We start from the raw sequence: 17,663 nt of genomic DNA on the forward strand, positions 1-17,663 counted from the left end.
ACCTTCAATCACATAACACAGCACTTACATAAATAAGATCATACTCTATGAAGCGAGATGATTTCACTCTATAATAATGTCAATTCTATCATTTTCATGTGCAGTATTCTGTAGACTCAACTGAAACTGAAACTGCCACTACAGATGCCAACTCGAAACCCGTTCCATATCATTCAAACAAGGATTGGCACCACCATACTTGCTGTTTTATAGGTCTCAAGGTCATGAACAAGTCAATTTCCATTTTGTTGAGCAGTTGCTTAGTCGGCTATAGCGGATGTAACACAATCCTCTCACATTAACCAGTGACGAGTTTGGCTAGGCTTATGTCACACAAAGCAAAGGATAGACGCTTAGAAGTTACATGAAATATCTCTGAGCAGAACTCTCTATTGGAACCTTATTACATATTTATAGTAATTTATTATAACTGGAGAAAAATAAGATTGAACAATGTGTTTTGTTATATTTTTTGCCTAAATTTCTAGAGTGTATTGTACAACTTTTTCAATTATCCCTGATATCAGAGAACAGTGTTCATATAGAACTGATACAGTGATCCATACATATTTGCTTCCTGAAATAACTCCGGTTATTGATATAAATGTAAAGTAAAATAGTTAAATGACGTTCCACACTGTGTATAAATAATAGTCTGTGATTTCATAGAAAGTCTTCAATGAGATGTCTCTGTTGTTATGACAAATTACTTCTCTTTAGAGAAGCCGTTTTACATGTTTGTTTACTAGTGAGTAGCCAGTTCACTCTTACATCCAGAGACTGCAAGACTGCATGACCCTTATTTTCTTTTAAAGCAAGTATTTTTATTCAAGTATTTTGGAAAAAGTCTTGCGGGCATTGTAACTTCAACAATTCATGAATGCATTTACTATGCTCAATAAAATCAATAATTTAACTGAAGATCCAGACTTGTTGACCCGTTAACCTGTTACCGCGTATAAGTCAGAAAAATGGTCACAGCTACGGAATGTGAAACCGGATCGAGATCATTGTCCAAAATACTGTAGGTAATGCGTATTGAGGGCTAGAAAATGATACTCATTTATCAGTACTGGTAACCCATGATTGATGAAGCTGGTGAGGTTAATACAGCGTATCAACCTTGTTATGTTGCAACCCTGCAGCTACATCAACATCACTTAGCCATTCCAAGCGCAACTATATGCAATTTTAAAAGGTGGTGGTCACTAAGGATCAAGGCTACTTACAGTACCCACAGAAAATACCAACATAGCAATCATTATTGTATTGAAACAAGCATAGGTCGTGCAATAATAGATTGATTTCTTTTTACTGTTATTTTTCAGTCGATATTCTTTTCTCTTTCTCTCCTTCTTTACTCTTTCACATTGGATTGAGTAAACTTGTTCGGATCGGCCCTATGCTTGAGATTGGAAGTCTGCTATCGTAAACCTGGCCTTGTCTACGAAGGACGCCCAGATTAATATTGACACACCTATATCACAATCCCCAGTACCGCTTGTTCTATTTCAAGATTAAAATCAACTTCATATTATTGTTATTTATTCAATTTTTCTGATCGATTGATTCAAGGAAGTTTCATAAGAAACTGAAGTTGGGAATCGTCTTAATCTTAATTTCATGAATGATATCTCTGATTTATTCATCATCATTTTCATTCTCACAACAAATGAAAAATTCATTAGAGGATTAGAGGTTGAAGATTTCCTATTTTTTCAACTTTCATTATGACAAATAGAAAATGAGCCGCATCCGCGAATAACGTGGGTTGTGGGTAGACCACTCAATTTTCAGCCTGGAACGGGAAAATAACTCGAAATTCTAACGTGGCAGAGCACCCACTCCACCCCATACGCGTAAGGTGATGCTTAATATTATATTCCTGATTTCCCATTTATTTATTGTTGAATTATGAAGTGTATTATTAATATTGTTGTAGTTTATGTATAAATAACCAATAAATTTGAGTACTTCATGAATATCAATGGGCTGCGGTGATGCATTCTCATTATCACCTTATAAATTATAAATATCATTGAGAATAACTCATTTCATTTTTTGTAAGGACTCCCGTATCCTATTTTTATTATATATGCTATTTATATTATTATATCTTTTACTAACCTTGCTCTTTGAAACTCAATTATATTCATGACTTGAAAAGATTTCAAAAGTTTATAAGAATTTATTTAAAATGAGAATGTGTGCCTTCTTATTGTTGACTGATGAACATTATTGTTTTGCGATTGCAGGGGGCTGCAAGATGACGGGTCTCCGACCCCATCTATTGACCAACAACCCTGGCAGTGACGACAACTTCTCCGACGATGAGGGTTCGCCGCTCAATCAGGAGATCTATGGAGGGAGGTGAGTTATAATCACCTAACAACTAACTTATCTACCCTCAATTAGTAGATAAGAATTCCCTGCTTGCGATCTATCATGGCTATCTCATGTCTGTCATTCGTTACAGTTTGATATTCTGGGGTGGCTATGACACACACCTTGGGGTAATTTTCAGGAGGCAGAAAAGAGCTCTGAGAATAATCTTCAACCTCAGTTCCCGAACATCCTGTAGGCCTTATTTTGTGAGAGAGAGTATATTAACTTTGCCAGCCATGTACTTTCTGGAGATCATCACGTACGTTAGTAAAAATTGGAGGGCATTCTCATCCGTTCTACTTGATCATTCCTACAATACGAGGAGTGGTGGCTCAATCCTCGGTTACCCGGCACATAGACTAACCCTTCTGGAGAAAGGCCCACACTATTGCGCAATAAAAATTATAAATAGACTCCCCCATAACTTTAACGATTTTTCCAACTTTTCAAAGATGACCGGAAGGATAAGGAAGGTTCTGTTAAAAAGAGCGCCATACACAGTGGATGAATGTGTGGATGTCTTGAGGGAAGAAAATTACATGTCATAGAATTATTACAGAAAAAAAAATTTCCTTTAAATCAACTGAAATTAATCGATTTCTTCCAGGGGGTGTTCTTTGAGACAGTGTTTTTCTTTGACGTCTCCTCTTTGCACTAATTGTATTTTTCTGTGTTTTTTTTATTGATTGTGACGATTCAATGTTGAGAAGCTTGTCTTTTATATGCAACTACTTGAATAAATGAAATTTGATTGATTGATTGATTTGATAGACTAGATTATTAATACGTCAGAATCCCTCGAAGATTGCGACAGTAAAAAGAGAAAAAATGTCACATTTAAAAAGAATACACACCATGACTTGAAATTGATTCATATTAGGCTTAATTATTAAATTTGAAATTAGAATGAATGATTTTATCATCATTGACATATTAGTGAAGGTATTCTTTCAAATTGATCAAGATATCAAAAACAATAATAAAAATTGAGATACAATAATCTCAACTCAAGAGGAGTAATTCTGAGAGGAAAAAATATTTTTTACGATTGTCCCAGACGACAGAAATCTACATGAAAAAGCAGTCATTCAGAGAATTGAATTTTTCTATGATCTAACTATGGATATCAGTGTCTTAAAGTACGAGGAAGACACGACTCCTTGGATCGTTTCTTATCCTTTGGAGGAACCAACGACCCTTGTAAGCCAGCAAAGAAGAATAGAAGATTGGGAAGGCTCAGGAGCAATACAAGGACAAAGTGGCATTGTCTTGGACTAACCAGGCTTAGCCGACTGGCTCGTGTTAATCGTGCGCCACTGGGACAATAAAGACTTAAGGAGGTCGAAGAAGAGCCACAAGGAATAGACAAGGAGAGCCTGAAGACAGATAATAGGTGGAAGGGAGTTGGAGAAGGAGATTCAGAGAAGGATGTGTGGACCACTCACTGAGGAAGTCCACCTTTTCTTATCTGAAAGATACTGCGCGGAGATCATTCTTCTTGCGTAGCTGTGTCCTTAACCTCTTCATTTTAGTCTGCCGAATTGAATTTTCAATGCCTCCTCAATTATTATTTTCACAATGTATGAATGAGCATAATTAATATTCAGTTATTTCTATGTAGATATAAGCAGGAAATTGAAGCGAAAAGTTTTTTCATACTTATACATTTTAGAACATTGAAATGTGTTTAATGTGACAATGAATTAAATTATTCTTCGTAAAATGAACTCTATAAACATTAATTATTGAGAAACTGCTCAATAAACCTACAATTATCTATAAACAAGTTCAATCTCTTTTCGACTGATAAGACTGATTAACTTACCTTTACTTGCATGGGGAGTTTCAAATCTCAAATGAAGAAAAAATGGATTCAATTACATCAATATGAATCTAAAAGTCAGGAATGCGAAGTCTGAACCACTGTCAGTGACACTTATTTTGAAACACATAACGAAAAGTTGGCAATACATTCAGTTGATATAAAATAATATTTGGTTGGTGACTCTTTAATTGGATGGATGTAATTAATATCGAGATCCAGTCAATTTCACCTTCTCATTTGCTTGGACAGCCGAAGGAAAATTTTAAAGAACATTCATGGATAAATATAATTTTTCTTCATGATTGAATGGTTTGAATCAACTTTCATCAGAGTATCTAATATAGCTCAATGTGAACCAGCTTCAAGAGAAGTGTTTTAAGATTGATCAATATGGGAAGAATTCATGTTTTCTCCTTTATTGCATTACTGAGAACGCAAATCTAATCTGCCAACAAATCTGTTTCGCAGTCCCTTTCATGAGTTCATTGCACATCTAACTGTCAATCCAGTTTTATATCTTCGTCCACTTGTTCTCCGTCATCTATCATGATGAGATGTAGTATTGAAGCAATAGAAAGGTTGATGAGTATCACTTGGGAAACGATCAAGATTCAAAAGAATGGGAACGGAAGATGAATTTCGGTTCCTATCAAAAGAATCGATCGATTGCGAAGGCAGTGTCACCGGAAACACTTCTTTCTTTGTTCGTAGGCAGCACCCGCCTTCTTCGTTATTTTCTTCTTATCCTCTTCTTTTTATCTTTGATTCTACTCCGCATCTATCTATCTTCTTTTACGTTTTGCTCTTTGACAATGCGAGAGTAGGCAAGCAAAGCAAGATAGGTGGTGTCCGCTTGAGATATACTATTCGCTACGAAGCTTTGCAAGACGCACAGGCTGTTACAAAGAGTTCATCAAAGCCAATGGCAAAAGATTCGATAGAAATATTGCTGACTACACATGTCATAGATACAGTGAAAAAGATGAAGGTGATTGACTTGGTATTCTGCTTCAATTAAAAAGAAGGAACCTGGACAATGATATTTTTTGTAATAAATAATATCAGTGATAAGATAATATTGGCGTATGACAAAACTACTAAAGGGGGCTTTCAAATACAATTACAGTGTTACACATAACGTTGAACAGCTTCGTTTTTAAACTATCTTCTCCACGCGTGAGTACTAGTTTTAATTACTGTTATTCAATAAACTCGACTGTAGTGTCGTGAAAAAGTAGTTCGTCATGCAAGGTATGTGAAATAGATGAGTGTTCAACATCTTTTAATATCTCTGCTGATGAAAACCTTTCCAAGACAGCCCTTATAATGATAAACAAACAATATTAATTTAATGATATCGTCTTATGATAGACGACTGTCTATTAACTTTCAGTACAATAGTGGAGTATTATCCTATCATTAATAACCAGTAGAGCTAGTAGTAACAGTTTGACGGAATCCACCACACAGAATCCTTCAGCAGTTTTGAATGTGGGATGAATGATTGGTCTCCAATTCCACAAAAAACTGATAGCTAACAGTAAAAAGATAACAGTAAATCTAGACTCCTCTGAAACTCTACAAGGTCCCGATCGTACTAAAAGGCATTAGATGCAACCTGAGAACGACCTCTACAGATCAGTTTGTTTAAATAATATACTAAGACTAAGCTATAATAATCAGATACATCTGATACAAGTTATGCTATCTTCGCTCTATGCTATAACCTATAAGGAAGATTGTTGTTGAAAATCCAGTTTAAAACTTTAAAATGTAGTGAAGAAAAGGGGAATGGGGTTTCTTGGTTACTGACAATAAACTAACCAATTATTACAGAGAATTAATGATAAACAGAAGTGTAGACATTCAAAATTCTTCCTATCTTGTTCCTTATTGGCTAATAAGATGAAAATTATTCTTCAATATTGAAGAAATAAAATGTCATGCACCAACTCACCTTAACATGCTTATAGACGTTGCCTCCAGTAAGGAATATCATGCTTTAATTATTCACAACAGAATGTTGCATTTGATGAAGCAAAAGTAAACATAAACATTATAGACCTAATTCAGAAAAGTAAATAAAGGCGATTTAGGAGATAAAAAGTCATAGCAGATCCGGCTTCATGATGCCGGAGCATAAAATTGTCACAGCATCTTTGATTTAACTTATCTATCAATCTGTAAATCGATTGTGACTGCCATTATTGGTCTCTCGGCTGGATACATACATGCTCGGCTAGAAATGCTCGCATCATGGGGATCCTTGGGTAATAAACGCTCAATAAGTTACCAGTACGGTACATTGCAAAAAAGGTATCAAATGAAGTCTTTTCTTAATGTGACTCACCTTCGATGTAGTAATAATCCGACTTTATTGTTCTCAACCGGAACAGTTGAACCACTAACCAGTTGTAGGTGTTCCTTGTCTTGTATGGTTGGCTTTTGCCAAAGGTCATGGCATTTCAGTTGAATTACGACCTACCATTTAGATCACCCAGATATACCTAACCAATGTTCTTTCTACAGCTTATATACTCCACATGCCACTTGGAAATTAATATACACGTGATATTTTCTTCACGTGTCCAATTTTCGCAACTATTGCAAATAGCCTCCACTATCCTCGGCCATAATAACTAAGGTTCTTTGGAACACTCATGCAATTCTCCAGCATTCTGCCTTCAGAAAATAATCAAAAGTGGCAAACTTGAACCCCAATCACGTCTAAAGTTGTGTAGCTTGTAATTGCGATCTCCAAAAGCTAGAACACTGTATAGGGTATTCTCTTTTATCAAAATATATCTATCAGAGTAGCCAAAAATAAGCTATGCATTTTCTCCGTTGAGTGTAGTTCAAAAACTATTATTTCTTGACAAATTTGTTCAGATATTCAACATATAATTACGTCAAGGTGAACACAAAAGGTATCTATTAGAAAAACGTCAAGAGAAAGTTGACTGGAAATAAGAAAATTCCTCAAACTTCCTTGTTTTATCACGTAAACAAATAGCGCCTTGAGGCTAATTACTAGTCGAAATGGGAATTCTCATTCTCCGAAGGAAGTACAGAAGATCCAATCATCGAAATAAGAGCTCAGACCTGAGTAAGAAGTCTCACCCAATGATTTTATTCTTCTTTGCCACTCCAGCGACACCATAATATCATTATCATTCTTAAAAGCATTATTCTATCTATCTATCCGGCTATGTATCTATCTATCTATCTATCTTTCAAAAAGCATTATTAATCAATCCAAACAATCATAATGGGTGATAAATGTACACATCTATTCTAGTACATGGGTTTCCCATAGTTGAGTAGGTTAATTTCCAATAGAATTAAATTCCATATTTTTTCATAAGCCAACTATTGTATTGTAGATATTTTGTACATTTTATGTTTTAATTGCTTGACTGTATTTTTTAAAGGAAATAAATTTATTTATTATTATTATTATTAAATGGTCTTTCAGCATGTTTTTCATCACAATCAAGAAATTACGAAAGAGTTTTTTCCCCATTCGAATTTTTTCTCCAAACAGGTAGACTCAATAAGAACAGCGAGAAGAATGAGGTAGATTGGCATTATTCTGAACATATAAATAATTGAATGTAGATCGTATTGGAGTTGTTGAGACTAGATAAATTGTTTCAATGGAATGTATTTATGTTTTTTTTAATGCTTATTAGCTTATAACATTATCAATAACTTAATAGTAAAACGCTCTGAAGTGAAACACCGTAACACTTCAGCAACAGGATAGTGTAGTAATTCACTATCGAACAATTTCAACAGCCCGATACTACTTGTAGTATGAGTATACCTTCGACTATACTCATAACATATAACTCGATAAGCTAATATAATTATATAGAACGTCTATGTAGTCTTTGATAATATATATATTCTCATGTTCGGCCCCGTAACCAGTAGGCTACTGAGCTTGTAATAAACTCATTACCGGTACCAGTTTAGTAGCTGGCTTATGCAACCAAGAACTGTGCTTCGATCAAACAGTTGTAGCCTGTTCATTGTTATCAATAATTGACAACTGAGTCCCAACTCATTTGTGTTCATTAGATAGGATGATGTAAAGCTAAGAATCTTCAATAATGCTATTTCTTTGAAATTTCATTATATCGGTGAGACGGAAACCCATACTTGAAGATGTACATACTTATATGTTGTAAAAGACATTGATTAAGTCTCTAATTTCAGGTCTATTTTGAAACCATAATAATCAACAGAGCTATAGACTTGAAGAATGTAAAGATATTCAATACTCATCGAGGTCTGCTGCGATAGTGGAATTATTGCTATTTTCTATATTGTGAAAGCTGGTAGCTTAGAGTTTGAGCTATGATTATCTTTTCAACGAGCATTGGGAGAACGCGGATACTATCAGGTCATTAGATGCATTATTTGGGATTAATGACTGTCGGAAATGAGACATCAGTTTGAGTAATCGTGAGTATTTCGATCATGGAACCTTTTTCATGCTTCTACAGATTTACAGAACAATAATAGTGTTATGTAACACAGTATTGCTGTCTTCATGATAGATATTATCAAAGTGTCATTAGACGTATAGTGCAAGAGTTCATTGGGAGAGAAAGCCAAGTGCATTTTCTAGTTAATGCTTCTGGAAAAACTTCAGCTTTCAATCTTGGAATAATATCATTTGTTGATGCAAGTATATCATGAAAACATAATTTTTTCAAGTTTATGAACAATGTTCACATGAGAAGTAATACGGACTAGAACATTAATAAAATATTGTAAACAATGAAAAAAACATACATGTATTATAATAAGTTGGTTATCGAATCAAAGCTTCATGGCGCTATCAAAGTGCTTCATTGTTATTAAAATGTATGAGCTCTCAGTATTGAATCAAGCTTTTTATCATGTAAAAGCATTTAATTGTAAAATAAAAGTACTACAAGCATTAACAATGACCACTACTTCCCATTCTGTGTTATTTCTCACAATCAAGTTTCCTTACATCCACTAAAGTGTTTTTCTCAAACTTTCACTTTCTAGCTCAAAGGTTTTATTTTCAAGAATTTATTTTTCATCATAGAACTCAATTTCGAGTGAATCATAGGAATATGAACTCCATGAAGTAGCTTTAGAAGTATATTTTATCCAAGTAGCCTACATAATATTGATTTATTGTGATGATTCAGGTAGAATGCAAATTATCACATAGAAGATTTTCCAAGATATTTATCTAGATATTTTTATGGTATTTACCTATCATTTTAAAGCTGTACCTCTCACTCCTAATCTTTCTATTCACTAGTCTGTATTTTATTCAATATGAGATCTTCATATTATTAATAATCTACTCTTTCAATAAAATCTCACAGTAGAATGAATTCAGCGTCAATGACATATAGCATGTTATAAAGTCTTTGAAACGAGTGACATTTAAATAAATATACCATCCAACAAGAATCCTTTCCATTTAAACGCAGTATCTCTTCTCGCTCTTTCTCATACAATTTTAAGGCCTCTTTTCTCACTCTTTACTCAATGTCCACTTTTACACACACTTTTTCTCCTGAGAATTATAATTCTCCATGAAAACAGTCATTCTTTCTTTGTCACTCCTTCATCATTCTCACATCTTCTATCTCACCGTCAAAATCAGAGTGTCGTGAGCTGTAGCCGCAATCTTATAATCATAATCGCCATCATCATCATCATAATCATTGGTGGGGTTATCGAAAGCTAGCTCGCGTACTGCATAAGCAAGGTCGACGAGATTCCTCATCACCCTCGTCATGCCATGCCATGCCATGGACCCGCCATACTAACAATAGCTGGCTGGCATGCTGGCGTTCAACACTTCTTTTTTTCGCTTGCAGTGGACAGCGGACAGCACCAGAGTTATAAATTTAGTTACTTTCAGTTAGACTATCTCTACCTCTAAATCTTTCGCGCTATCCCCCTCCACTCCTACTATACTCCTTTCTCCCACACACTTTCAGTTATCATAAGTTAGTCTTTTCAGCCAAAGGATTTCTTAGCCAACAGAGAATACTTCGCAGCTCCTATATTGTCCAGTCTTTCCTCGTAACTTTTACCATTCAATTACCTGCACTAATAGGAAACTTGACTTGAACAATATTATTTATTATTTAATTATTTATGGTCCAACACGCTAACAACGAAAGTTATTTTCTGTAATTGATAGTAGAAAAGGTTTGTTGTGAGTGTGAGCATAGAAGTTCTATTATGACATGAAATGTGTATAGCATTAGAGAGAAGTTAGTACTTCTCTTAGATCTTCCCCTATCTCTGATAGCATCAACCACAATATTCATAATATGTTGATCATTTGTCTTGAATTTAATAGACTCAATACAATTGGTTGCCTTGGGAATCAGGGCTTCCTCGGCTTTACAATAGAAAAAATTAAATAAAAGAAGTTTTTATACAAATATATGGAGTGTTTATCTTAAATTGAATTCATAAATAAATCGTAACATACGATTTTAATAGATAATACATTTAGTTTTTATATGAGTTTTGTATACTCTTGATTTATCATGCTTTTTTAGATTATAATAAATATTTATACAGAAATAATAGTTATTTGTATTTCTACACATCGACTTCCTTTAGTATACATAATATATCCTTTATGAGTGAATTTTATATGATTCAACCGGTCATATGGGTTGATCGAATAATCAGCTGATTCGTTCAGTATTGGTTCTAATAATTATCGATTTATCCAAGATCGACTAATTCTTTTCAAAACGTAAACAAGTAACTCTAACCTCAATGTTCATGCATTTTATTTTATTTTTTTGTAATCCGCCAATAATAATTATGCCGCTTTATAACTTTTTGATCTTACCAATGGGTTCTCATAATTATTAAATCACAATAATACATGTTTTCTTATCGTTGTTGATAATGCTATTACTCCTAATCGCTAATAATACTTGATTTGAGTTGATTTACTCTTTGGATAGGTCTAACCTTCTTTCCAATTTTATAGTTCTATTACATTTTATTGGCTCATTTAAAAATATTTGGTGGTTTCAAATTACCACGTGACAACTAATAGGAAACTTGACTTGAACAATATTATTTAGTCTATTATTTAATTATTTATGGTCCAACACGCTAACAACGAAAGTTATTTTCTGTAATTGATAGTAGAAAAGGTTTGTTGTGAGTGTGAGCATAGAAGTTCTATTATGACATGAAATGTGTATAGCATTAGAGAGAAGTTAGTACTTCTCTTAGATCTTCCCCTATCTCTGATAGCATCAACCACAATATTCATAATATGTTGATCATTTGTCTTGAATAATAACTAAAAATATCGGGGACCGAGCTTCGCTCTGGAGTACAAAAGCATAAAAAATTATTACGAAAGAAGAAATTATAATAACATTCATAGTTCATACAGAAATGTTCTATCTAATCACAGTAAATTGAGATTAATTCCCAGAGGAATGCAAAAATTTCCCTCATAAAGGCCCGGTTGCACAAAAGCCGGTTAAATGTCAATCCTGATTAATTTCACGTGAACCAAATCAGAGAAGACCATTTCAAAAAGATGGATCTACTGGAATTAATCAGGATTGAAAATAGCCCGTTTTTTTGCAACCGACACTAAGTACCTGATTGAATGATTACAAAAGTTCAGCAGCTGAGTCATAATTTTGACACAGTCCCACACACATGAACTCGCTCACTCACTTCCATCATCAATAGACGACGAAATAATAAAATTATTATCAGCTGTTTTCCCAAGGATGAATGATAATTATCCTTTTAATGTTCTTTAGCGAGTTTTCCCAGGGATTAGACCTGGTGCAATGGAATTTTTATATTATAAACCTACTATGTTCTGAATTTCGTGAGAATCGTTAGAGCAGTCTTCGAGATCCGGTGAAATACAAACATAAAAAAAATCCAAACATCTAAACAGAAATTGCTCGTTAAATAATATAGGATGAATTTCAGCCTATTCGTTTCAAGTTTCAAGTTTTATTGTTTACATCAGCAATACAACAAAATAAAAAACATCTCATCAGATACCTATAACTAACAATTTAAGGATACTAAGCACTTCTGAAATGTTAATTTGGCACTATATAATAATGTATCAATAATACAGTAGAAATTAACTTTAAACTTATAAGTACACAACTCATATCAACATTTTGGAATAATGTAACTGATGGTGGAAATGAACCTTAACATTTTATGTGAGAACCGATGCAAACAAAAATACTATTCACAAAAGAGCCTCCGCAAAGCCCTTGTCCGTGAATAGGAGTTTGAATAATGGGATAAATATGAAAACGATAAGACACATACACACACGCATTCACACAGTCATCAATATTCGACAATTGACACATCGGAGCATTCCCCTCGTTACTTATATCTCATAGTGATATAAACTTCATGTGAACAGAAGGGAGGAAGCCACCACCTATAAATCGACCAATAGGTATTTTAAGGCAGAAAAAAGAATTTAAGACAGAAGAGAGAAGAAGAAGAAAAATGTTTAGGTTTTATGACAATTTATTTACTTAGCTTACCACTCTGAAGAAATTTTCAATTTCCAAAGGTGAATGAAGCCATAGCCAACACTTCGTTTTACGGATGAATTGTTTGCAAATTTTCAGTTTCCTTATTTCCTCAGGAAGGATATTGTGAAATTTTGGTCCCAGAAAAATGAAACATCTTTGGAAGGTGGTACAGTTGGGTTTGGGAAGTCTCACCAGCATTCGTGTAGTTTGCCGTGTAACCAAACTGTCTTGTCCAATATTTTCCATCAAATATCTATCCCCACTCATTTTATAAAACAGGGATAAACTTTCAACACATACATATATCTAAAAGGGAGAATACCCAATGATTTAAAAATAGGGAAAGTATGAGCCCGTCTACTAGCACCATAAATGACCCTAATGACAGATTTTTGTAGAACTATAAGATTTTTAAAATGTGACATGAATGTGGAAGCATAGCAAGAAATGCCATACTCCAACCTACAATTGAAAAAAGCAAAATACATCATACGAAGAATAGATACAGGGAAGAACTCTCTTAATCGATAAAATGTCTTTACTAAATATAGAAGGTAACTTTTTATTTTTCTTATGTGAAAGTCCCAAGTTAAACTCTGGTCCAAAATCAATCCTAAATATTTGACGGATTCTGATTGTTTTATAACTTCACAGTCACAACCCACCGAATCACATCCAAATTGATGGTATTTAATAGGATCTGGGAAATAGAAAGTTGCTGACAAAGAGAAGTTTATGTAGGAGGTTTTAGCTGCATTAATTGCTAATTTGTTGCAATCAAACCAACATCGCAGATCAAATAGATCATGCTGAATCATTCTATGCAATTCTCTTTCGTCTTTGGCTGAGTATGCTTGGGCTGTGTCATCAGAAAAGGATGTAATGGATCCATTAAAAGTATGAGAAAATAAATCATTGATGTACACTAAAAATAGTATCGGACCCAAAACTGATCCTTGTGGGACACCATATTTAACCATTGCCAAATCACTATCACTGTTAGAAATTGAAACATATTGCTTGCGATCTGACAAATATGATCTTAGCCACATGTTAGCCACCCCACGGATTCCAGCAGCACGAAGCTTTTCCTAAAGGATATTGTGCTCTACAGTGTCAAATGCTTTTCTTATGTCTAAGAATAGACCTGACGTTCTGTACTTATGAGGTGTATTGATCCCGTGATAGATATCTGCCATGAACTTGTTAAGCGCCTGCTCTGTACTTAAGCCCTCCTGGAAACCAAATTGATCCCTATGAAAGAACTTTACTCTACTGAAAAAGGATATTATTCTTTTTTTAAAAAGTTTTTCAAAAATTTTGAAAAAACTGAGAGTAATGAGATGGGTCTGTAATTTGAGATTTCTGTATTAGATCCACTTTTGAATATCGGGATCACTTTTGCAGTTTTGAGTCTAGTTGGGAATTTACCCTCTGAAAAGCTCGCATTAAAGATGTGACACAAAATAGGTACTATTGCATAAGATATTGATTTTATTCAATTAGATGATATATTATCCGGTCCTGGAGACTTTCCTCTCTTCAATATTTTTATTTCAGCTAATAATTCAAAAAAATTATGGGTTTTAGAGAGAAAGAGTTACAGAAATTAATAGTTTTGAATTTTCTATTATAATTATCATTCATCGATTCATCTGGATCATGTATAGAAAAAATTATTTCTTGTGGTATGTTTATGAAATATTCATTGAATTTATTTGCGATGAGTTTTTCATCAATCAAAACACTATTTCCGCAATGCAGATGGATAGGCTTTTTTTTAGAAGTAGCTTGACCACAATGATCATTGATGGTCCATCCCACTGAATGTCTTTTGAATATCGCATTGCTCTTTTTATTTAATAAAAATATCGCAGCATAAATTTTTCCCTAATATACATTATATACTTATAAGTTCGATTGGAAACGAACTTATTTATATAATAATATAAGTTTATAATTATAAGTTATTTTATACATTGCCATTGAGGCAATGGTATATCCCACTGCTTCTTTACAGGAAAAGTCTTCAATTTTGAAAAGTATTTATATTTTTGTTCTTTTATCAATTTATTTATATTACTCTTTGCAGTTAAAAAATCATGTTATAATTATTATTTTGGGGATATTTCTTGTGTTTTTTGTAAAGTTTATCACGATTTCTAATTGCAAGGCTAATGCTATCTGTCATCCATGGTTTCAAGTGCTTATTATTTTTAAAAGAACTTTGGCGCTGGTAAGTGCACTGATTTATATAGTTGAGGAGTACATCCATGAATATGGAAAACTTGCCATCTACAAGGTTACAATCATATAAATAAGTCCAGTCGTGTTCCATCAATAAGTCAGCTAACTTTATTAAAATCTGTTATATTTTGAACTACTGGAGTAGCATCACTGTCTCTATATTCTGGTAGACTATTGAAAATGAAGCTGAAACCGCTCTGTGGTCAGTAATGAGCGATTCAATCACTGCACTCCGAACTTTTATCCTATTATATTTCGACTTAAAGAAAATGTGATCAATACAAGTAGTTTCCATTCGACATCAATTATTAACAAATATAAAATAACTTCATGGTTCCCTTTTTTGAAAAATTTTTAATATAAAATAACAGATAAAAAACACAAATTAAAGTCTAATTAGGCCGCTAGGTATGTCCAAGTTTTAATTTGTGTTTTTAAACTGTTATTTCATATTAAAAACTTCTCAAAAAAGGGTACAATAATGTTATTTTATAAATAAAATATGAGTAGTCCTGAATCCATTAATTTTAAGAATATAACAAATATAAATATTTACCAGTATGAATAAATATGCAGATAGCAAATTAGCAAATACGCGTCCGTCGATTTGAATCTGATACACTGGAAAAACGTAAACAGATCGCAGCACTGTACGGACTGTACCACGTGAGTTTAGGTGATGATGTTTTGAGGTTATGATAATATTATTATTGTTATTAACAATCCATCTTGTTCGTTTTCATAATAATTTCAAATTTCAGTGTTTATGTGTTTATAATATTGTGATTATAGATTAACTTATAGGTAGTTGTTCAGCTTTTCTCTCAGTTCAATGAATTAAATTGAAAAACTGATTTACTCAAGGTTTTAAGATAAAATCTTGAAAAAGAAGGCGGTAACTTATATCAGATATCAGCATTGTTTACCGTACGTAAAAAGTACTCTTATAAACTTGAAATTCTAAAAAACGACAAAATTCACTAGGTACGGTAAGAGTTTAAAGCCCAACCCAATCTTTTTGCACTATTAAATAGAATTAGTGTAATTTTAATTTATAAAAATTAAAGTAGCTACAAGATTGAGCATCAAACTCCTACTAAATCAAAAATATAGAAATTCTCTAAAAGAGCAGAAGGAATTATATTCAAGATGAGTGTGATAATACTTTTTTCAAAAAGTTATTTACAGGCAGACCCCTAGTATTGAGGCAATGTAGGCTACTGTATTCTATAAAAATGTATTGGTGTTACCGTACCGGTAGTTGTGCATGGTCTATCATGGTCTTAACAAGTCTGACATAAGGTGTTATAGGTACAATATTTTTACTCTCAATAATTTGAAAAACTTGAGATGTAGTCCTCGGTAGAATATGAAGTTAGTACCTATTAAATAGAAAACTGAGGCTTGAAACTCTACGTCAAAGTCTGGATGACTAACCTCCTGGCATAAGATCACTCATATTTTCATGTTATTTGTTACCTATAAGGAATTTTTATAGATTAAATTGAATCTGACTATCGCATAATTTGTATGAATTGAAATTTTAAAACGTATGTCATTTCCTTTGGCTTGATACACTATATCAGTAATCCATCCTCAGCTAACTTAAAACTTGAAAAAAAGGATCAAACTAAAACAAAAAATCTGGTGTGGCGCAATCACACAACTTTCCTTGCCGTTATGAAAATTGATCACCTGACGCTAGTGTTCCAGCCCATCTCAAGTCTACTATTCAAAGATTTGAGCCAGCTGGTGACAGGGCAATAACGCTGGAGACACACGAGGTCTGCTATCTCTTCATAGTGAATGATTCAATAGAATCAACAATAATTTGCAATTGAATAATCACATATTCTCGAATTTAGAGTTTATTTTCAATTTTAGGTGGAAATGTTACTGAACATTAATTGTAGAGATTTTCATGCTCAATCTATTCCACTTGATTTTTTTTCGTTTAAATTGTATCTGAAGCCTGATAATTGGGAATCTAAAATCAAACTTTGCATTGATGGGGTGGAGCTCCTGAAATGTTTACAGATATAGGACTTGTGGCAGTTGATAGAGCTTATCAATGAATATTATAGGTATGAATTTGATCAAAATCGTTGGAGCCGTTTCCGAGAAAATCATGAAAAACCCTGTTTTTGACAACATTTTAGCCGCCATCTTGAATTGCATTTGATCGAAATGGTTCGTTTCGGATCCTTATAATGAAAGGACCTTAAGTTCCAAATTTCAAGTCATTCCGTTAATTGGGAGATGAGATATCGTGTACACAGACGCACATACACTCATACACACACACACACACACACACACACACACACACACACACACACACACACACACACACACACACACACACACACATATACAGACCAATACCAAAACACCACTTTTTTGGACTCAGGGGACCTTGAAACGTATAGAAATTTGGAAATTGGGGTACCTTAATTTTTTTCGGAATGCAATATTTTCCTTACCTATGGTAATAGGGCAAGGAAAGTGAAAATAATTTGACATACGTTACTATGTCATATGGTGTCCTTCGGCTTGAGACACCATCCATAATCCATTCTCTAAGCTGACTTAGAAAAAAAGATCAAACAAAAAATGCAAATTTAAACAACAAATGA

General features: G+C 33.6%; 1 protein-coding gene across 2 annotated transcripts in view; it reads left to right on the forward strand.

Annotated features, from left to right (window-relative positions):
* Positions 1 to 17,663, forward strand: part of LOC111046048 (chitin synthase chs-2) — a 79,612-nt gene that overhangs the window by 21,708 nt on the left and 40,241 nt on the right. For both annotated transcript variants that reach the window (XM_039423630.1, XM_039423632.1), the window contains exon 2: positions 2,256 to 2,370. In XM_039423630.1, coding sequence (XP_039279564.1) covers positions 2,267 to 2,370 — 104 coding nt within the window. In that variant the 5' untranslated portion in view covers positions 2,256 to 2,266. The remainder of the gene's footprint in view (positions 1 to 2,255; positions 2,371 to 17,663) is intronic.

This window comes from Nilaparvata lugens, chromosome 3 (genome assembly GCF_014356525.2).
Source record: "Nilaparvata lugens isolate BPH chromosome 3, ASM1435652v1, whole genome shotgun sequence".
Lineage (NCBI taxonomy): Eukaryota > Metazoa > Arthropoda > Insecta > Hemiptera > Delphacidae > Nilaparvata > Nilaparvata lugens.